Source organism: Sapajus apella, unplaced genomic scaffold (genome assembly GCF_009761245.1).
Source record: "Sapajus apella isolate SASKATOON/1434 unplaced genomic scaffold, GSC_monkey_1.0 scaffold88, whole genome shotgun sequence".
Classification (NCBI taxonomy): Eukaryota; Metazoa; Chordata; class Mammalia; order Primates; family Cebidae; genus Sapajus; species Sapajus apella.
Genome location: NW_022437028.1, coordinates 6486705 through 6506039, shown reverse-complemented (window position 1 = coordinate 6506039; position 19335 = coordinate 6486705). Strand labels below are relative to the sequence as shown.

General features: G+C 48.8%; 1 protein-coding gene across 11 annotated transcripts in view; it reads right to left on the bottom strand.

Moving 5' to 3' along the window:
• The window catches only part of DTX2 (deltex E3 ubiquitin ligase 2), a 45007-nt gene extending 29932 nt beyond the window's left edge, over window positions 1-15075 (bottom strand). For 2 of the 11 annotated variants that reach the window (XM_032255033.1, XM_032255036.1), the window contains exons 1-3: window positions 14894-15040; window positions 13042-13306; window positions 8828-8925 (exon numbers count right to left, since the gene is read on the bottom strand). In XM_032255033.1, the coding sequence (XP_032110924.1) occupies window positions 8828-8918 (91 nt within the window). In that variant the 5' untranslated portion in view covers window positions 8919-8925; window positions 13042-13306; window positions 14894-15040. Of the gene's footprint in view, window positions 1-1357; window positions 2443-8827; window positions 8926-13041; window positions 13307-14696; window positions 14771-14893 lie in introns of those variants that run through there. The other 9 variants (XM_032255035.1, XM_032255039.1, XM_032255034.1 and 6 more) reach the window with 9 other exon arrangements.
• Window positions 15076-19335: the final 4260 nt, after the last annotated feature.

Genomic DNA, 19335 nt, shown 5'->3' with positions numbered 1-19335 from the left:
TAATCCCCAGGCACTCCAGCCTGAGTGACAGAGGTCTTGCCTCTAAAAAAACAAAAAAAATCTAAGATGATACAGCAAGTGTGTGCACGCCGATGCCAGAGCCCATGCCTACTTCTTTTCAGGGGCGGCTCCAGATCTGTCCCTCTTCCAGGGCAGGTGGTCTTACCCTCCTCATTGAAACCTTGATGGGGTAGTGCAGTCTGGGACCACAGCAGAAGCCCAGGGTTCCAGTCTTATCATGAGCCATGTGACTATGGGAACGTCACTGTAACTATCTGGGTCTCAGTCTCCTTATTGGCAAAATGCGGATAAAATATGATGTGTGTGCTTGAGGGGACAGTCATGGGAATCACCAGATTGTATCAGTGGGGGCCCTAACTGGCCAGGGTCCTGCATGGGTGTGTTGTCACAATGAGGGTGTACCGTGCTCGAGAGATGCCAGTCCTTCTCTCCTTTCCTTTCCCCCTCTTTCAGCAGGGCCAGTAAGTGAAGCCCAAGGGGAAGTTCACACTGGGCCTTCCTCACTAAGAAAATGAGCCTTAGAGCCGGATTGATGTGGGTATGTTCTCTGTGCTGCCTCCTAGTAGTGTATGTGTGACCAAGGTCACACATATACTACTTAATAAAAGTGACCTTTATTTATTTTTTAGAGTCCAAGTCTCGCTCCGTCACCCAGGCTAGAGTGTAGTGGCGTGATCACCACTCACTGCAGCCTCACAACGTCCTGGGTTAAAGCCATCCTCCTGCCTCAGCCTCCCGAGTAGCTAGGACTACAGGCATGTGCCATCACACTCAACTGATCTCTTAATTTTTTGTAGAGACAGGGGTCTCACTCTGTCAACCAGCTGAGACTACAGACACACACTGCCATGTCTGGCTATTATATCATCTTGATAGAAGTATCTAAGCTCTTCAAACTTGCTTTCTTTGGGAAAACGGAGTTAACAACATGTATCCTAAGTGTTTTTCATGGGGATAAGACAGACAGGTGTGTATAACGTACCCACACACAGCACTAGGAATACAGCAGAAAGTCAGCCCACTTTGGCCTCCCTGCCTCTCCTGGCCCCTCACCCCCAGCACCTGCCCACCCTTTCCGTCTCGGGTTGGAATGGCCGCAAGGGAGGCCCTGCGTACACAGCATGAGAACACAGATGAGTCAGGCCTGCAACAACTCCAAACACACCTGTGGGTGCCAGGCCCGCCACAGAGCTGCCAATTCCTCCAACAAAAGCCCACAACCCAACCCAAAGGATCAGACCTGGGGTGCCCTCGGGAGGGCGGGTGAGAGGGCTCAGCTCAGTGTCTTCAATTAGAAGTGTCTGTAACCACAATGAGGTACAAATCAGAGGACTACCTTCCAAGCCAATTACTCCCGGGTGTCAATCATCTCTCCAGCACCCAGGGCTGCCTCCATCATCAGCACACGGGGTATGTCCCAACATGTCCTCACCACCAGGATGAACCAACTCTCCCAACTCTGCAGAACAGCCTGGGAAATACAGGTGAGAACTTCAGCTAAAACCTTCCATGAAGGCATGCAGCCTCCCCAATGGAGGGGGTGCCACAGCCCAGGCCCTAGAAGGGTACTGGAGACTCCAGAGGAGGAAGACCAGGCACACAAGCCCCTCCATGACCAGCCACTGTTCCTACTCACAGCAAGCCCTCCACCTTTGATACTTTATATCCAGTCACATCTAATTCTAGAAAGTTCCAGAACATTCCAAGAGACTTACCACCTCCTAGCAATTTGATCCTCCCTCTATACCAGCCCCCAAGCAAACACACCCATCCTTCCAGACCCAGCACAGTGTCCCCTCTCCTGGGCCCTCTGACCCACACCCTCGCCAGAGTGGGCTGGCTCCACCCGTCCTTGTGTGCACCCTCTCCGCACAGGCCACTTACGCAAGCACAGCTGCACTCCCTGGTTTCAGTGGCCTTCTCCCCAGCAAAACAGAAACTCCCTGAGGGCAGAGCTGGGGCTGCAGCTCTTCAGGTGCCCAATATCCCAGAGGCTCAGAAACACTAAAGGAGAGGTGAGCCTTCTGCTCTGGGGCTACAGGCGCCTTTGAGTCACTGCCCAGAAACACCCACTGCGTTCCCCTTGAACCCAGCAATTACGCACAACACAGTGGCATGCCGGTGCAGCAGGCTCTGCAGCAGCCTCAGCTCAGCCATCACTTAGCTGAAGTTCAAAAACCTAATTTGCTTCAGCTCCTAATGATGTGGGTGATTTAGGGTGTTCTTCATTATGAAAATTATTAGTATTATAATTGGCCATGGGAAAAAGCCTCAATTTGGAGGCAGCCTAAACACTTTACAATAAGGGAATTCTTACACCAATTATGGAACATTCTAATGATGGAATACAAATCAGTCTTAAAAAATCAAAGAAAGGGCTGGGTGCAGTGGCTCATGCTTGTAATCCCAGCACTTTGGGAGGCCAAGGCGGGCGGATCGCTTGAGCCCAGGAAGACTGGCCTGGCCAATACGACAAAACCTGATCTTTACAAAAAAAAACACAAAAATTAGCCATGTGTGGTGGTGCGTGCCTGTAGTATCAGCTACTCAGGAGGCTGAGGTGGGAGGATTGCTTGAACCCTGGAGGTTGAGGCTGCAGTGAGCTGTGACTACACCACTGCATTCCAGCATGGGTAACAGAAAGAGACCAGTCTCATAAAAATAAATAATTAAAAATTAACAGTCTAGAAAGAACAACACTAAAACGTCACTAGAATTAAAGAATTATGGGGTATTTTTTTTTTTTTTATTTTTGAGATGGAGTCTTGCTCTGTTGCCCAGGCAGGAGAACAGCGGCACAACTTCAGCTCACTGCAACCTCTGCCTCCCAGGTTCAAGCAATTCTCCCACCTCAGCCTCCCAAGTAGCTGGGACTATAGGCACGCACCACCACACACGGCTAATTTTTGTATTTTTAGTAGAGACAGGGTATCACCACATTGGCCAGGCTGGTCTCGAACTCCTGACCTCGAGTGATCCGCCCACCTTGGCCTCTCAAAGTGCTGGGATTACAGGCGTAAGCCACTGCGCCCGACCTATTTTTTCTTTACCTGTTTCTGTACTTGCAAATGTTCTATAATACTCACATCACTTTTTAATGATCAAATTTTTTTTTTTTTAATTATCAACAACTTAGACCAGGAAAACCCAATCTTGCTTTTCCCTTGCATTCTCTCGTCAGATTTTGTTGCAAATTCCCGTCCACAGGACAGTGGCTGAGGCACCACGGAATGCTGCTGTTCTACAGGAGACGTGTTTTCATCCAAAAGACAAAGGGAAAATTATCCAAAAGCCTTTCTAGTCTCAAGGGATTTAGAAAAGCTTTAGAACAAGATCTGCGCTGCTGGCACAAGAATCTGAGTGGAAATCATCCTGCCCAACTGCGAGCCCCGGGGCAGGTGAGCCACACACTCGGATTCGCTGCGTTTTGTGGCCTCTGGGAAGATGGTCTTAACTGCAGATTTTAAACAGGTATTCTGGCTGGGCATGGTGGCTCATGCCTGTCATCTCAGCACTTTGGGAGGCCAAGGGGGGTAGATCACGAGGTCAGGAGATTGAGGCCATCCTGGCCAATATGGTGAAACCCCATCTCTACTAAAAATACAAAACTCAGCAGGGCGTGGTGGTGCATGCCTGTAATCCCAGCTACTCGGGAGGCCAAGGCAGGAGACTCGCTTAAACCCAGGAGGCAGAGGTTTCGGTGAGCCGAGACGACACCACTGCACTCCAGCCTGGGCGACAAGAGCAAAACTCTGTCTCAAAAAAAATTAAAAAAAGAAAGAAAGAAAAGAAAGCCACAGGGCAGTTACGTCTCCCTCTCTAGGCCCTATGATTCAGGCAGTGAGAATAAGTTTCCACCCTTTTACAAGTAGAAACCCTCATACATGTGATCATATGCTGTCCATCAACATGTAAAATAGGCTGAGAGTAGCGGTTCACACCTGTAATCTCAGCACTTTGGGAGGCCAAGGGTGGGAGGATCACTTGAGGCCAGGAGTTTGAGACCAGCCTGGGCAACATAGCAAGACCCCATCTCTTTAAAAAAAAAAAAAAACCAAAAAAACTAATCTAAAACTGAAACATAGAAATGTGGGATGTGGCCGGGCACAGTGGCTCACACCTATAATCCCAGCACTTTGGGAGGCCAAAGTGGGAGGATAACCTGAGGTCAGGAGTTTGAGACCAGCCTGGCCAACATGGCAAAACCCCATCTCTACTAAAAAAATACAAAAATTAGCCAGGCATGATGGTGGGTGCCTATAATTTCAGCTACTTGGGAGGCTGAGGAAGGAGAATCACTTGAACCTGGGAGGTGGAGGTTGCAGTGAGCCAAGATTATGCCACTGCACTCCAACCTGGGCGACAGAGTGAGACTGTCTCAAAAAAAAAAAAAAAAAAAAAAAAGAGAGAGAGAGAAATGTGGGATGCTGTTTTTGACACAGAGGTGGCCCCATTCCTATTTTTCTTCAAAAGGATCATGAAGCTCCTTTGTAAAATAGAAGAGTTCTTTTCTTTGAGACAGAGTCTTGCTCTGTCACCAGGCTGGGGTGCAGTGGCACAATCTTGGCTCACTGCAACCTCCGCCTCCCAGGCTCAAGTGATTCTCATGCCTCAGCCTCCCAAGTAGCTGGAACTACAAGTTCGCACCACACCATAGCTGACTAATTTTTTAAATTTTTAGTAGAGACGAGGTTTCGCTATGTTGGCCACGCTGATCTTGAACTCCTGGCCTCAAGTGATCCGCCCATCTTGGCCTCCCAAAGTGCTGGGATTACAGATGTGAGCCACAGAGCCCGTCTGCATAATGGGAGAGTTCTGAGAAGCATGGACTGGAAACCAGTGAGAGGAGATAACTTTTACAACCTCTTCCCAGCTCTGATTCCACCAACATGGTCTAAATTTTCCAGACTCAACCCACACCGCTGTTCAAGTCCTATTTTCTAAGCTGTTTCTCTTTTGGGCACTTTCCAAGCGGCCTGGGTCTGAAACTCTACACCCCAGCAGCTGACACAGTGGGCATGACCTGGAACTAGAAATGACCTTTTCATAGTGCAGACGGCCACCTACGGGAGACGCTTTGTTAGAAAGCCTCTCCAGAGACATGAGAGAGTCAAATCCTGACGCAAACATATTAAGGAAATGTTCTACGATAAATTTTGTTTAAAACATGCAAGTTAAAATCAGTGGCTGAGCATGGTGGCTCACACTTGTAATCTTAACTACTCAGGAGGTTGAGGCAAGAGGATCGCTTGAGGCCAGGAGGTCAAGACCGGCCTGGGCAACACAGAGAAAACCCCAATCTCTGTTTATTAAAAAAAAGGGGGAAAAAACCAATTTGGTAATATATATATCAAGAGGTTTAAAAATGTCCACTTCCTTTGATCCAATAATTGAGACTCTAACTTAAGAAGATTACAGAAGAATTCTGATGTGAAGATATTCACTACAGCACTGTTTCTATTATGTAAAGCAGGGCAACGCCATAGAAATCAATAAAATATTAACAGCTGTCTTTGAGTAGGGAAACAAAAGGAGACTTTACTTGCTTCTTTTTTTCTTCATATATAGGAGACCTTTTGTTTGACTTCCTTATGTAGCTGAACTTTTCACATTTTCTAAAGTGAGAAAGTATCACTTCTGTTATCAGGGAAAAAAAACTGTCCTGGCCAGGTGTGGTCACTCATGCCTGTAATCCCAGCACTTTGGGAGGCCGAGGTGGGCAGATCACCTGAGGTCAGGAGTTTGAGACCAGCTTGGCCAACAACATGGTGAAATACCCACTCTACTAAAAATATAAAAATTAGCTGGGCATGGTGGCATGTGTCTGTAATCCCAGCTACTTGGAAGGCTGAGACAGGAGAATCCCTTGAACCCAGGAGATGGAGACTGCAGTGAGCTGAGAACCACGCCATTGCACACCAGTCTACGCAACATGAGCCTCAAGAAAAAAAACAACAAAAACCAAAAAAAATCCTCTCCTTAAAATGCCAAACATTTTTAAAAGGTCATAAATATAAACCAAACCACTATCACCCCTGTGTCTTACCATCATTACTTTAAATGGCTGCTGCTATCCCAGTTCGCTTTCACTAACATCAGGCCCTGTCAACTTAAAATGGCACCTCCCTGACAACAGACACATCCCCCCATCCCCGAGTTCCAAAAAATGGAGGAACAAACCATCCACGTTCCTATTACAGTGGTCCTGTGAGCACTGTGAGATGGGGCTTTGCTTATAAAGAGATTACTCAAGCCAGTGCCTCCCACATCTTACTAAGATATGACACAAAACTAGCATGTGATTTGTCCCTCACACAGTGGGTGGCTGGAAGGGAAGTGACAACTCTTCTGGCTGGGGCCTAATGAGTCCTCCAGGGACAGGTCAGAGAAAAACCTTCCAAAGGGCACCCATGGTGCAGGCTCCAGTAACCTACAACTCCCTTGTGGTCAACCAGCTTCTCCGGAACCAAGAACCCACTGGCTCCTGGGTGGCCAAGGGTAATCTAACCACCTATAACCAGTCAGAGGGTGGAGCCCTGGTTTACAGGCCTACCCATAGGCCAAAGTGGAGGAGTAATGGGGACAGCAGTGGATGTGTAATAGTAAAAGCAGGCCTGGTGCGGCGGCTCACACCTTGTAATCCCAGCACTTTGGCTGAGGGAGGAGGACTGCTCTGAGCCCAGGATTCAAGGTTGCAGTGAGCTATGATCGTGCCACTACATTCCAACTTGGGCAGCAGAGCAAGACTCGGTCTCTTTAAAAAAAAATAAATAACAGGCCAGGTGCAGTGGCTCACGCCTATAATCCCAGCACTTTGGGAGGCTGAGGCGGGCAGATCACCTGAGGTTGAGAGTTCAAGACCAACCACCTGACCAACATGCAGAAACCCGTCTTTACTAAAAAGATGAAATTAGCCAGGCATGGTGGCGGGCACCTGTAATACCAGCTACCCAGGAGGCTGAGGCAGAAGAATTGCCTGAACCTGGGAGGCGGAGGTTGTGGTGAGCCAAGATTGTGCCATTGCACTCTAGCCTGGGCAACAAGAGCACAACTGTCTCTAAATAAATGAATGAATGAATAAATAAATAAATAACAGCCAGCCCATCTGGGCACAGTGGCTCATGTCTGTAATCTCAGCACTTTGGGAGGCTGAGGCAGGCAGATCACAAGCTCAGGAGCTCGAGAACAGCCTGGCCAATATAGTGAAATGCTATCTCTACTAAAAATACAAAAATTAGCTGGTGTAGTGGCATGTGCCTGTAGTCCCAGCTACTCAGGAGGCTGAGGCAGGAGAATCACTTTAACCCGGGAGGCAGAGGTTGCAGTGAGCCGAGATTTCGCCACTGCATTCTAGCCTGCCAGCTTGGGTGACAGAGTGAGACTCCATATCAAAAAAAAAAAAAAAAAAAAAGCCAGTGGAGCAGGAACCCAAATCCAGAAACAGAGCCCTTTGCTCCTCCCTCAGAATGAATGGAGACCAGAAATCAGATGTTTATGCCCAAGAAAAGCAGGATTTTGTTCAGCACTTCTTGCAGATCCTTAGGGCGCTGACCAAGGATGAGGTGGGCACCCAAAGACAGAAGATGCTATCGTCCAGCTCCAGGAGGACCTGGAGTGCAATGCCACTGGAGGCAGGTATCACTGGGCTTTGACGGTGCTAGTAACGTCCCAGGAGCTGGTGGAGCCAAGGAAACAGGATGCTGATAGTCTCCAGCAGGCTCTGACTGTGGCTGGTGTCTAGAACTGCTGCAAGCTTTCTTCCTGGTGGCAGGTGACATCATGGATTCACCCCCACCCGCTGGGGGCAGATCTGCTGGTATCAGAAACCAGGTGTGGGTTTGGATGCCATCAATGATGCTATCCCTTCTGGAAGCTGGTATCTACCACCTGCTGAAGCTCTATTGCCAGGAGCAGTCCTATTACCTGAACCTGATTGAGCTCTTCCTGCAGAGTTCCTATCAGACTGACATTTGGCAGACCCTGGCCCTCATCACGGCCCCCCAGGGCAATGTGGATCTTGGCAGAACACCGAAAAGAGGTACAAATATGGTCCAGACGTGGTGGTTCACACCTGTAATCCCTGCATTTTGGGAGGTTGAGGTGGACAGATCACCTGTGGTCAGGAGTTGGAGACCAGCCTGGCCAATGTGGTAAAACCACATCTCTACTAAAAACACAAAAATCAGCCAGGTCTGGTGGCAGGTACCTGTAATCCCAGCTATTTGGGAGGCTGAGGCAAAAGAATCGCTTGAATGTGGGAGGTGGAGGTTGCAGTGAGCCGAGATTGCACCATTGTACTCCAGCCTGGGCAACAAGAGTGAAACTCCATCTCCAAATAAATAAATAAATAAATTGATTAAATAAAATAAATTTTAAAAATAACACCAGTGGCTACCAAGCAAAGGTTTCACATGCACCAGGCACTGTGCTTAGTCCCTCCACCTTACTAGTAATTCTCGTTGGTCCTCACAACCGGGGAAGCAGGTGACTGCAGTTATTTCCATCCCACAGCTGAGAAAAGTGAGTCGCAAGGAGACATGCGGCTAGCAGAAGGATATCCAGGGACTGAGAAAACCCAAATCTGCTTTCAGGGTTCCTGTCCTTCCCCACCAAGACAGACGGACGCCGGACAAACCGGCCTATAGATGTGTTTTGCTTGGGCTACTAAGGTTTGGCTTTTAAAATTTGAGCTGATATTTAAAATTTGGAATATTCACCATAAAAAAAAAAATCCAGATTTCCAGCTTCTCTTGAAAATCAGAAAAGATGGTAACATTCGCAGGAGGGACCTAGATCCATGATCTACCGAGCAACAACCAGCTAAGCTGCGATGGCCGCAGGGACATCCTCTCTAGGCGACCACAGCTACCACAACTCCCTATGGCTGGGACCAGCATGCATTTCCTGTAAAGGACAGAACAAGTCTTTGCAACAACTCTGCCACTAGACTACAAGAACAACCATAAACAATGTGTGAACGGGGGGGGGGGGGCTGCATACCAATAAAACTTTATTAACAAAATCAGGCAGTGGGGCTGAACACAGTGGCTTATGCCTGTAATCCCAGCACTTCAGGAGGCTGAGGCAGGCAGATCATTTGAGGCCAGGAGTTTGAGACTAACCTGGCCAACACAGTGAAACTCTGTCTCTACCAAAAAAAATACAAAGATTAGCCAGGAATAGTGGCATGTGCCTGTAATCCCAGCTACTTGGGAGGCTAAGGCAGGAGAATCACTTGAATCCAGGAGACTGAGGTTGCAGTGGGCCAAGACTGCACCCCTGCATTACAGCCTGGGTGACAGAGTGAGACCCTGTCTCAAAAAAAAGGCAGAGGGCCTGATTTGGCTGATGGACCATCGTTTGCAGACCCCCGCCCTGTGGCCTTCCCAACATCTATTACTGTGTTTTCACACTCCTACAGTTGAGAAATATTTCTCTGAACTCATGTCTCTATCAAAAAGCGAGAGTGCTTTGCCTCTGGCTAGCTTTGCCAATAACACGCCCTGCCCTCTGCAGACATGTCAGCCTTTACCCAACACCTAAGGGTGAAATACAGCATCCAACAGCACAGCAGGCAGCATGCCAGCAGGACCCACCTCTGGGAAGCCCCAGGCACTCCCAGAGCCACACCGGTCATTGATAACATCCTCTGTAGCTGGGAATCAGGCCCTGGCCTCCCTCTCCCCTCCTCTCTCCATTTCTCCTGGACCCTTGGGATCTGTTCCCATGGCTTCAATATTCCCCTACACACAGATCACCCAAAGCTGTCTTCATGATGCCCTGCCTGACCCCTCAAACCCTCAGCTCCTGCCATCTGGACCTCCTGGCTGTGCCCAGGGTGGGTCAGGCTGTTTCATGCCCTTCACCCTGCACTAAGAATGCCCATCCCACTTGTCCATTTACTCATCTCGGAGTTCCTAAGTTCACTCCTGCTCTGCAGGCAGAAGTGGCCACTTCTAACAATCAATGCCCACATGATGTCTGAGTGCCATTATCTGTCTCCTCCACCGGAGAATGCATAAGCTCCTTAAAGGCAAGGATTATGTTCAGGAAAAAATTTTTCCAACCAGACCCAGAAAACTGAGTATTAATAAAAAAATACATTTCACTATGTTAAAATAAAGAATGGCTGATCAACAGAAAACACCTTAAAGAAAGCGGAAAAATAGGTTAAAAGTAGGGAGACCTGGGCGAGGTGGCTCATGCTTGTAATCCCAGCACTTTGGGAGGCCAAGGCAGGCAGATCACGAGGTCAGGAGACTGAGATCATCCTAACACGGTGAAACCCTGTCTCTACTAAAAATACAAAAAATTAGCCAGGCATGATGGTACGTGCCTGTAGTCCCAGCTACTCAGGAGGCTCAGGCAAGAGAATCGCATGAACCTGGGAAGTGGAGGTTGCAGTGAGCCAAGATTGAGCCACTACACTCCAGCCTGGGCAACAGAATGAAACTCTGTCTCAAAAAAAAAAAAAAAAACCTAAGGAAAAAAACAAAAGAAAGGGTTACCTCAGGATAAGAACAGAAAAAAATGTTCAAATGAAATGATTAGATGTTCTAAGGGGACCTGATAAAATAGAAAAAAAAATTTTTTTAATTAAAAAAAAAGATTAGATGTATACTTTTGTTTCATGATCTCAGCTTTTGTTTTGCGTGCCTAGGTTGCCAGAGCTTACTACATTTATTAAAAAATAACTTACTAAATAAGGAAAAGTAGGTCAGGCATGAACGCTGATGAGTGTGTACTAATCAATCTTGTTCTCAGCTTAGCTGATAAGACAAACACCAAAGGGACTGCTGAATTCATCTTTGTACTCCAAGTGCCAAGCGCGAGCCCCGGCGCACAGAATTTCGGGAGGCATTTGGGGGATGAATCAGTGCTCTTCTCTCGAGCCCATGGCCTCATTTCCTGTTGGCCTCTTAATACCTTCAACACGTCTGAAGCCAAATGCATCTTCCTTCCTCATTCTCCTTTTCCCCCTGGATTTCCCCCAAGCGACCAAGAGAAAGACCTCAGACACTCAGTCCTCCTCAACCTGCTCCCCCGGGCCTGGCAGCTGCCTGGCCTGCTCTCTCCTCACCTCTGCAGCCCCCTGCTAACACCTGGCAGGGACCCTCAGTCCTCTCACTTTAATCAGTACTCCCTCCCAAATGGCTTCTCCAACTCTGCTTTCTCTCTCTGGTACATCTCAGACGGGGGACAAGAAGAAGCTTCCTGAACTACTGTTCTGATGCTGTCTTTTACACACCTCCCCTGGATCTCCAGAAAGAAGCTCAAATTACTCAGGCTGACAGTAAAAGCCCATCATAGTTTGGCCCCTCCCTCGCTATCAACAATATTTGCCTGTGCCCTTCCCTTCCATCCCGTCTCGTCTATCCCTCCCCCTCCCCCTACAGAGCGTCTATGTCTATCCCTCCCCCTCCAAGATCACCCTGTAGAGTGTAAGTGATGCTCTGCTACTCCCATCTGCATCAGCGTGTCCCTACCCCCAAGTCTCAGCTCCACCCCAATCCCACCCACTTGGTCCCCTGTCCTCACCTTACCCACCCTTTTATGGCCCAATTTAAACAGCACTTCCCACGATGCCTGGATGCGCCCAGCAGAAAGCAAACACCCTCTAAATTAGCCAGGCGTGATGGTGTGCACCTGTAATCCCAGCTACTTGGGGAGCTGAGGCACGAGACTCTCAAGCCTGGGAAGCGAAGCTGCAGTGAGCTGAGACTGCGCCACTGCACTCCAGCCTCGGTGACCGAGTGAGACCCTGCCTCAAAAAACAAACAACAACAAAAAAGAATGAAAGGAAACACCCTCTGATCAACCTCCTTTTTAGTCCTTTTCAGTTCTCTCTGTTCATTTTCTCTCTTCCATTAGACTATGAGCAACTGAGGGCGAAACCACTCATCTGCCTCTCCCCCTCCCCCCTCCCGGCACCGTCCCCCTCAACCCCCAAGAAGCTGGCACGGTGTAAAGAGACTCACAAAGAGAATAATCCAGTCTAACCCATTCTACACGTTCCAATGTGCTCCTTTAAAATGTGCCTCAGGAGGCCAGGCACGGTGGCTCAAGCCTGTAATCCCAGCACTCCAGGAAGCCGAGATGGGAGGATCACTCGAGGCCAGCCTGGACAACACAGAGAGACACTGTCTCTAGAAAAAGTTAAAATATTAGTTGGGTATGGTGATAGGCAACTCAGCTACTCCCGAGCCAGGAATTTGAGGCTGTGGTGAACTATGATCACTCCACTGCACTCCAGCCTGGGCAGCAGAAGTAGACCCCAACTCAAACAAATAATAAATAAAATGCCCCTCATGGAATTCTGCTAAAATCCTTCTGCTCCCGAGTCTTGGCATGGCCCACATAACCCTCCCCCTTCAGCCCTCTGCCTGCTTTTCCAGCCTCCTCTACCACATACTAAGCTACTTACAGTAGCCCAGCTGTGGCCCGGTAGCTTCATGGCTTTGCAAACGCTTACTCCTCTCCCAGGCGACTGTGCCCCACTTTCTAAGTCCTACTCCTCCTTCATAACGTTACCCCCTCAGCTACCACCTTCCAGAAGCCTTCCTGACCCTCCCCCCTCCCTTCCCTTCCTGGATGTGGGCAGGAGGGCCTTATGATTTTCCCCATCTCAGTATCCGTCACGCTGACAATATCTTATCACTGACTGTGATTTATCTTTTCCACCAAACAATGAGCTCCCAAAAGACAGAGATCTTGTCTGGCACCCAGTAAAGGTTTATGCAACAAAAGAAATGAAAACTGCCAGTTCAAATGCAGAAATCGTGACTTGTGTCTTCCATCCCATAAAGCACGTCTTAAAGTGGAAAGCATCTTCTAAGACTAGTTAAACAGGAGAAGCAGCTGGCAAGACGCCACTGAAATTTATTTGAGACAGGTGGCAATCAACAATCAACTCCCAGGGTGACCGTTTATCCTGTAGACCTCAAATTCCACCCTCCCCAATCCCCACCTTCTCTGCACCAGATAGAGAAGGCAGCAAGGTCAAGTCCCCATGGCTCTCACCTTTTCTCTCCTGAGAGCTGGCACAAACCGTCCCTTCTGGATGAAGACACCAGCTCCTTAGGAGGAATGACTTGTTTGAGTTCCCATCTTGATACAAACCACAAACAACAAAAACCGGGCAAATCTGAAAGGCTTGCTGACTCAGCAACACAATTTCCAAGGCACCTTTGCCAACAAGGAAGAAGATGATCAGGTTTTAAATTGAGAAACAGCAGTTAGTAAAAACGAAGGTGCAGGTGTTGGATCCGTGTGCTGTGCCTGGGGACTGAAAATCACTAGATTTATTTTCCAATAGCCTGGGTGGAGCAGAAGGTACAATAGTCCTCCTCCACCCACTTATCAAGGAGATGGTTGAAAAACAACAAAAAGCAACAACAACAAAAAAAACCCTGAGCCCTTTTATTTTTTATTATATATATAAATATATATATTTATTATATATATATTTTGACAGTCTTGCTCTGTCACCCAGGCTGGAGTGTAGTGGGGTGATCTCAGGTCACTGCAGCCTCCACCTCCCAGGTTCAAGCAACTCTCCTGCCTCAGCCTCCCGAATAGCTGGGATTATAGGCACAAGTCACCACACCCGGCTCTGAGCCCTTCTTTTTAAAAAAAAAAAAAAGTTATCCCTCTGTCACCCATGCTGGAGTGCACTGGCATGATCATAGCTCACTGCAGCCTCCAGCTCCTGGGACCAAGCAATCCTCCTGCCGCAGCCTCCCAAACAGCTGGACTACAGGCGCCAACAGGCCCATCCAATTTTTTGTAAAGACAGTATCTCAGGAATCTTCTTCTCAGGCTTGTCTCAACCTCCTGGGCTCAAGTGATCCTTCCACTTCAGCCTCCCAAAGTGCTGGGATTACAGGCGTGAGCCACCATGCCTGGCCTGAGGCCTTTCACAGAAAACCCTAAAAGAACTTCATAAGCCAGTCTGGCAGCTAAGCATCCAGGAAATCAACACACCAGAGACAGTAAACATTTGTCCAAGATCACAGAGCAACCGAACCAGACGGCTTGCTATCAGGATGGCTTAGGTAAGCCCGGATGGTGGCTACCAGAAAGTCTACCTTCTCTAACGCTAGAGGAGCTAGGAGGACATGCAGAAATATTCCGAGTTTCTCAAGGGTCCAGGCCTCTGTACACATGCTATTTATGTCCATCCCTGTTGGCGCTTAAAGAAGCGAAGCCAGCTTGGAGGAGGAGGGCGGCTAGCTGAGAGAGTCGCGATGAAAGCGCAACTCCAGAAAAGGGAACCGAGTTCTAAGTCTTCGTCGGCACCCCTTACGCACCCGCAAAAGTGACCCAGGAGGTCCTGGGAAAGCAGAAGGCAGGCCCCAACCGGAGAGCAGGGAAGCACAGTTAGAAGGCAATCTCCCCCAAAGTACAATCCCCAGACCATGAGTCCCTTCACCTGGAGGTAGACCCCAGTAGGACCCACCCCTCGCCAGAAAGCCGGTGGCAATCTCGTCACCACCTCCTCCGGGTCCTGTGGGAAGAGGTGCGCTCCTCCCGAGCGACCCGAACTCCCGGGGGCCGCGCCCCTCTGCCTGGGAGCCCCTCAACCTCCACCCGGACGTCCCCTCTCGCACCCGGCACCCTGTCCCGTCCAAGGCTCCCGGAGCCTCCCAAGTCCCCCCAACTCCCGCCACCAGGACCTTGAGACAGGAGACCGATGCCCCGACATCCCTGATCTCCCGGGACCCCCGGGTGTCCCCGCCGCCCAGGCCGTCGACTCCCCTCACACCCACGCCCGCCCCCTTCCGGTCCCGGCTTTGCTCCGGCTCCCCGCGCCAACCCGCGCCCTCGGGACCCCAGCCCCAGCGACGCTCAGGTAGCCTGCCCGCCCTCTCACCGAGGCTGAGGAGGACAAGGGGACGGGGCTGACGGCACCACAGCGCTTGGGCTGCAGCTTCGGCTCGGCCTCGGCAGGTCTCCGGCTGCGGTTCCGACTCTCAGGAGAAGGCAGCCAGAGTGAAACTCAGCGTCGCAGCTTCCGAGCGCGCCGCTGCGCATGCCCGGGGCGCGCGGCCTTCTGGGAAATGTAGTCCCGGAGGGGCCCGGGGGCGGGCAGGGGGCCGGGCTCAAGGGGAGGGGCCAACCCAAGGCGCACCTGCTCTGGTCTATGTTTTCTTCCTTCGCCTGTTCACACTCATTCACTTATTCTTTAGTTACTGACTTCATTTTAACCAGTTTTTACTAGTACATACATGGTGCCAATTCAGATGCTACTGTTTCTCTCTTTTGTTTTTCAAATTAACTTTAATTTTATTTTTATTTGTTGTGCAGATGGGGGTCCTGCAATGTAGCTCAGGCTGATCTCAAATTCCTGGCCTCAAGCGATCCCCTTGCTTCAGCCTCCCAAAGCACTGGGGTTGCAAGTGTGAACCATCGAGGCCAGTCTTTTTCATTTTTTTTCTTTTTTTTTTTTTAGAGTCGCGGTTTGACCATGTTGGCCAGGTTGGTCTCAAACGCCTGACCTCAGGTGATTCGCACACGTTGGCCTCCCAAAGTGATGCGATTACAGGCGCGAGCCACCACACCCAGCCAAACCTTTTTGGATTTAAATTTTTGCAGGGCACGGTGGCTCATGCCTGTAATCCCAGCATTTTGGGAGGCTGAGGCAGGCAGATCACCTGAGGTCGGAAGTTCAAGACCAGCCTGACCAACATGGAGAAACCCCGTCTCTACTAAAAATACAAAAAATTAGCCGGCGTGGTGGCATATGCCTGTAATTCCAGCTACTCGGGAGGCTGAGGCAGGAGAATCGCTTGAACCTGGGAGGCAGAGGTTGTGGTGAGCCAAGATCTCGCCATTGCACTCCTGCCCAGGCAACAAAAGCAAAATGCATCTTAAAAAAGTAATAATAATAAAATTTTGTCTTTTTCTTTTCCTTTTTTTTTTTAATTTTTGCTACTGTATATTGGGAGTGTGGGATTGAATATGTGAATCAAAAATGGTTTCTCTGCTGGGCACAGTGGCTCACGTCTGTAATTCCAACACTTTGGGAGGCCAAAGCAGGCAGATAACCTGAGGTCAGGAGTTCCAGACCAGCCTGGCCAACACGGTGAAACCTCATCTCTCTCTCTCTTTTTTTTCCCCCAGCCCCTCAAAACCTTGTCTCTATTAGAAATACTGAAAAAAAATTAGCCAGGTATGGTGGCTCGTGCCTGTAATCCCAACTACTCCGGAAGCTGAGGCAAGAGAATCCCTTGAACTCTGGAGGCTGAATTGCAGTGAACCAAGAAGCACCATTGCACTCCAGCCTGGGCAACAGAACAGAGTGGGAATCCATCTCACAAAAAGAAAAAAAAAGAAGAAGAAAGAGAAAGGAGAGAAGGAAGGAAGGAGGGAAGAAAGGAAGGTAGGATGGCAGGAAGGAAGGAAGGAAGGAAGCAAAGAGGGAAGGAAGGAAGGAAAAGCTTTCTCTCTCTTGGGAAAGCTCCATGTCTAGTTGAAAAGTCAGGCACTTAAACACAGAATTACAATATCGTGGGGAAAATGTTTGGCTAAAGGAGAGCACAGAAGGGTATACCTAACTTGGGGGTGGGCAGAAGACATTACAAGAGAGATGAAGACTGTGTGGGTTTTGCAGTCCGTAGAGAAGTTTGCCAGTTGGAACACAGGGAAGCTCTTGTAAAGCAAGAGAGATGTGAAAATGCCTCATGCACTCCTGAGGCAGAGCAAAGTTCCTGGTGGCCAGGACAGAGGGCACACAGAGGGAAGTGAGTGAGGAAAGAGAAAATGCACTAGGCTAGGGCAGGACACGAGGAGTATGGGGAGACACCGGGGTAAGATTACGATGAACTTGGCCGGGCGTAGTGGCTTACAAGGTGGCTCACCCTCAAGCACTTTGGGAGGCAGAGGCAGGTGGATCCCAAGGTCAGGACTTCAAGACCAGCCTGGCCAAGACGGTGAAACTCTGTCCCTACTAAAAATACAAAAATTAGTTGGGTGTGGTGGTGGCCGCCTGTAATCCCAGCTACTCAGGAGGTTGAGGCAAAAGAATTGCTTGAATCTGGGAGGTGGAGGTTGCAGTAGCTGAGATCACGCCACTGCACTCTAAACTGGGCAAGACTCTGTCTTAAAAAAATAGAAAATTATGATGAACTTTAGATGACGTGATGATGTGAGTGTTCACATATGTGTACACACACTACATGCACTGAATATTATATATACAGTTTCAGAAAAATCAAAATCCTCTGAATCTTGGAGGACCAAGTAGTATCCAGTTAAAGATACTTACCTCGAATAACATGATCCTAAGGTCATTGATCCCTTATCAGGGATTTTTTTTTTTTTTTTTTTTTTTCTGAGATGGAGTTTTGCTCTTGTTGCCCAGGCTGGAGTGCAATGGTGCAATCTCAGCTCACTGCAACCTCCACCTCCCGGGTTCAAGTGATTCACCTGCCTCACTTCCCGAGTAGCTGGGATTACAGGCATGAGCCACCACACTCGGCTAATTTTTGTATTTTTAGTAGAGATAGAGTTTCACCATGTTGGCCAGGCTGGTCTCAAACTCCTGACCTCAGGTGATCCGCCCACCTCAGCCTCCCAAAGTGCTGGGATTACACGTGAGAGCCACTGCATCCGGACAGAGTTCCATTTTTATAACCTGAAAAGGTGGACTATTTTTATTTGGGAAAAATAAAGAGTTCATGTTGTGAAAAGAAGTAAAATAGGACAGTATGAAGAGGGAGAGTGGGGGCATGGTCTTTTATATTTTAGACGGGAGAGATGAGTGTGCTGACTTCTGAAACTGCAGCAGGATGTCTGTCCCCTGGGAGCCTGGAAATGAGGGAAACAGGCTTGGCCACTTGCAAAGTGAACTTTAAACTAATATATGTAGCAAGGGGCCAGAGACAAAAGAACTGCCTCTCAGGAGGGGGCTGGTTAAATAACCCCAGAACACTAGGTAGCCCTAGAAGGAATGAGGAAGACTCACAAGTGCCCCAGATCTAGTAAGCCAAAAAGGAACTTTGAGCCAGGTGAGGTGGCTCACGCCTGTAATCCCTAGCACTTTGGGAGGCCAAGGCAGGTGGATCACCTGAGGTCAGGAGTTTGAGACCACTCTGCTTCACATGGTGAAACCCTGTCTCTACTAAAAATAAAAAATTTGTCGGGTGTGGTGGCACATGCTTATAATCCAGCGACTAGGGAGGCTGAGGCAGGAGAATCACTTGAACCGGGGAGGCAGAGGTTGTAGTGAGCCAATATTGTGCCACTGCATTCCAGTCTGGGCAACAGAGTGAAACTCTGTCTTAAAAAAGAAAAAAAGGAACTTTCAGAATAAAGGATAGAGAATATGTACCCATTTGTGTTTTTTAAACAATTGCATACAATAAATGGGCTTACAGACAAAAAAGTTTCTGGAAAGAAACCTAAGAAGCCCCCAAAAGGTAGGTGGATAAGCTGAAGAATTTTTTTGTTTTTTGTTTTTTTGAGACAGTCTCCCTCTGTCTCCCAGGCTGGAGTGCAGTGGCATGATCTCAGTTCACTGCGGCCTCCGCCTCCCGAGCTCAAGCAATTCTCCTGCCTCAGCCTCCCAAGTAGCTGGGATGATAGACACCCACAACAACGCACGGCTAACTTTTGTATTTTTAGTAGAGACAGGGTTTCACCATGTTGTCCAGGCTGGATTTGAACTTCTGACCTCAAATGATCTGCCTACTTCAGCCTCCCAAAGTGCTGGGATTACAGGCATGAGCCACCATGCCCGGCCAAGAATTTTATTTATTTGTTTATTTATTTATTTATTTATTTATTTATTTTGAGACGAAGTTTCGCTGTTGTTACCCAGACTGGAGTGCAATGGCACGATCTCAGCTCACCGCAACCCCCGCCTCCTGGGTTCAGGCAATTCTCCTACCTCAGCCTCCTGAGTAGCTGGGATTACAGGCACGCACCATCATGCCCAGTTAATTTTTGTATTTTTAGTAGAGACGGGGTTTCACCGTGTTGACCAGGATGGTTTCGATCTCTTAACCTTGTGATCCACCTGCCTCGGCCTCCCAAAGTGCTGGGATTATAGGCGTAAGCCACCGCGCCCGGCCTGAATTTTAAAATATTTATTTGTTTTTTGAGACAGTGTCTCCCAGGCTGGAGTACAGTGTGGTAATCATAGCTCACTACAGCCTCAACCTCCTAGGTTCAAGTGATCCTCCTGCCTCAGCCTCCTGAGTAGCTGGGACTAAAAGCGTGCACCGCCATACCCAGCTGATTTTTGTATTTTTTGTTGAGACAGGGTCTCACCATGCGGCCCAATCTGGTCTTAAATTCCTGGGCTTAAGAGAT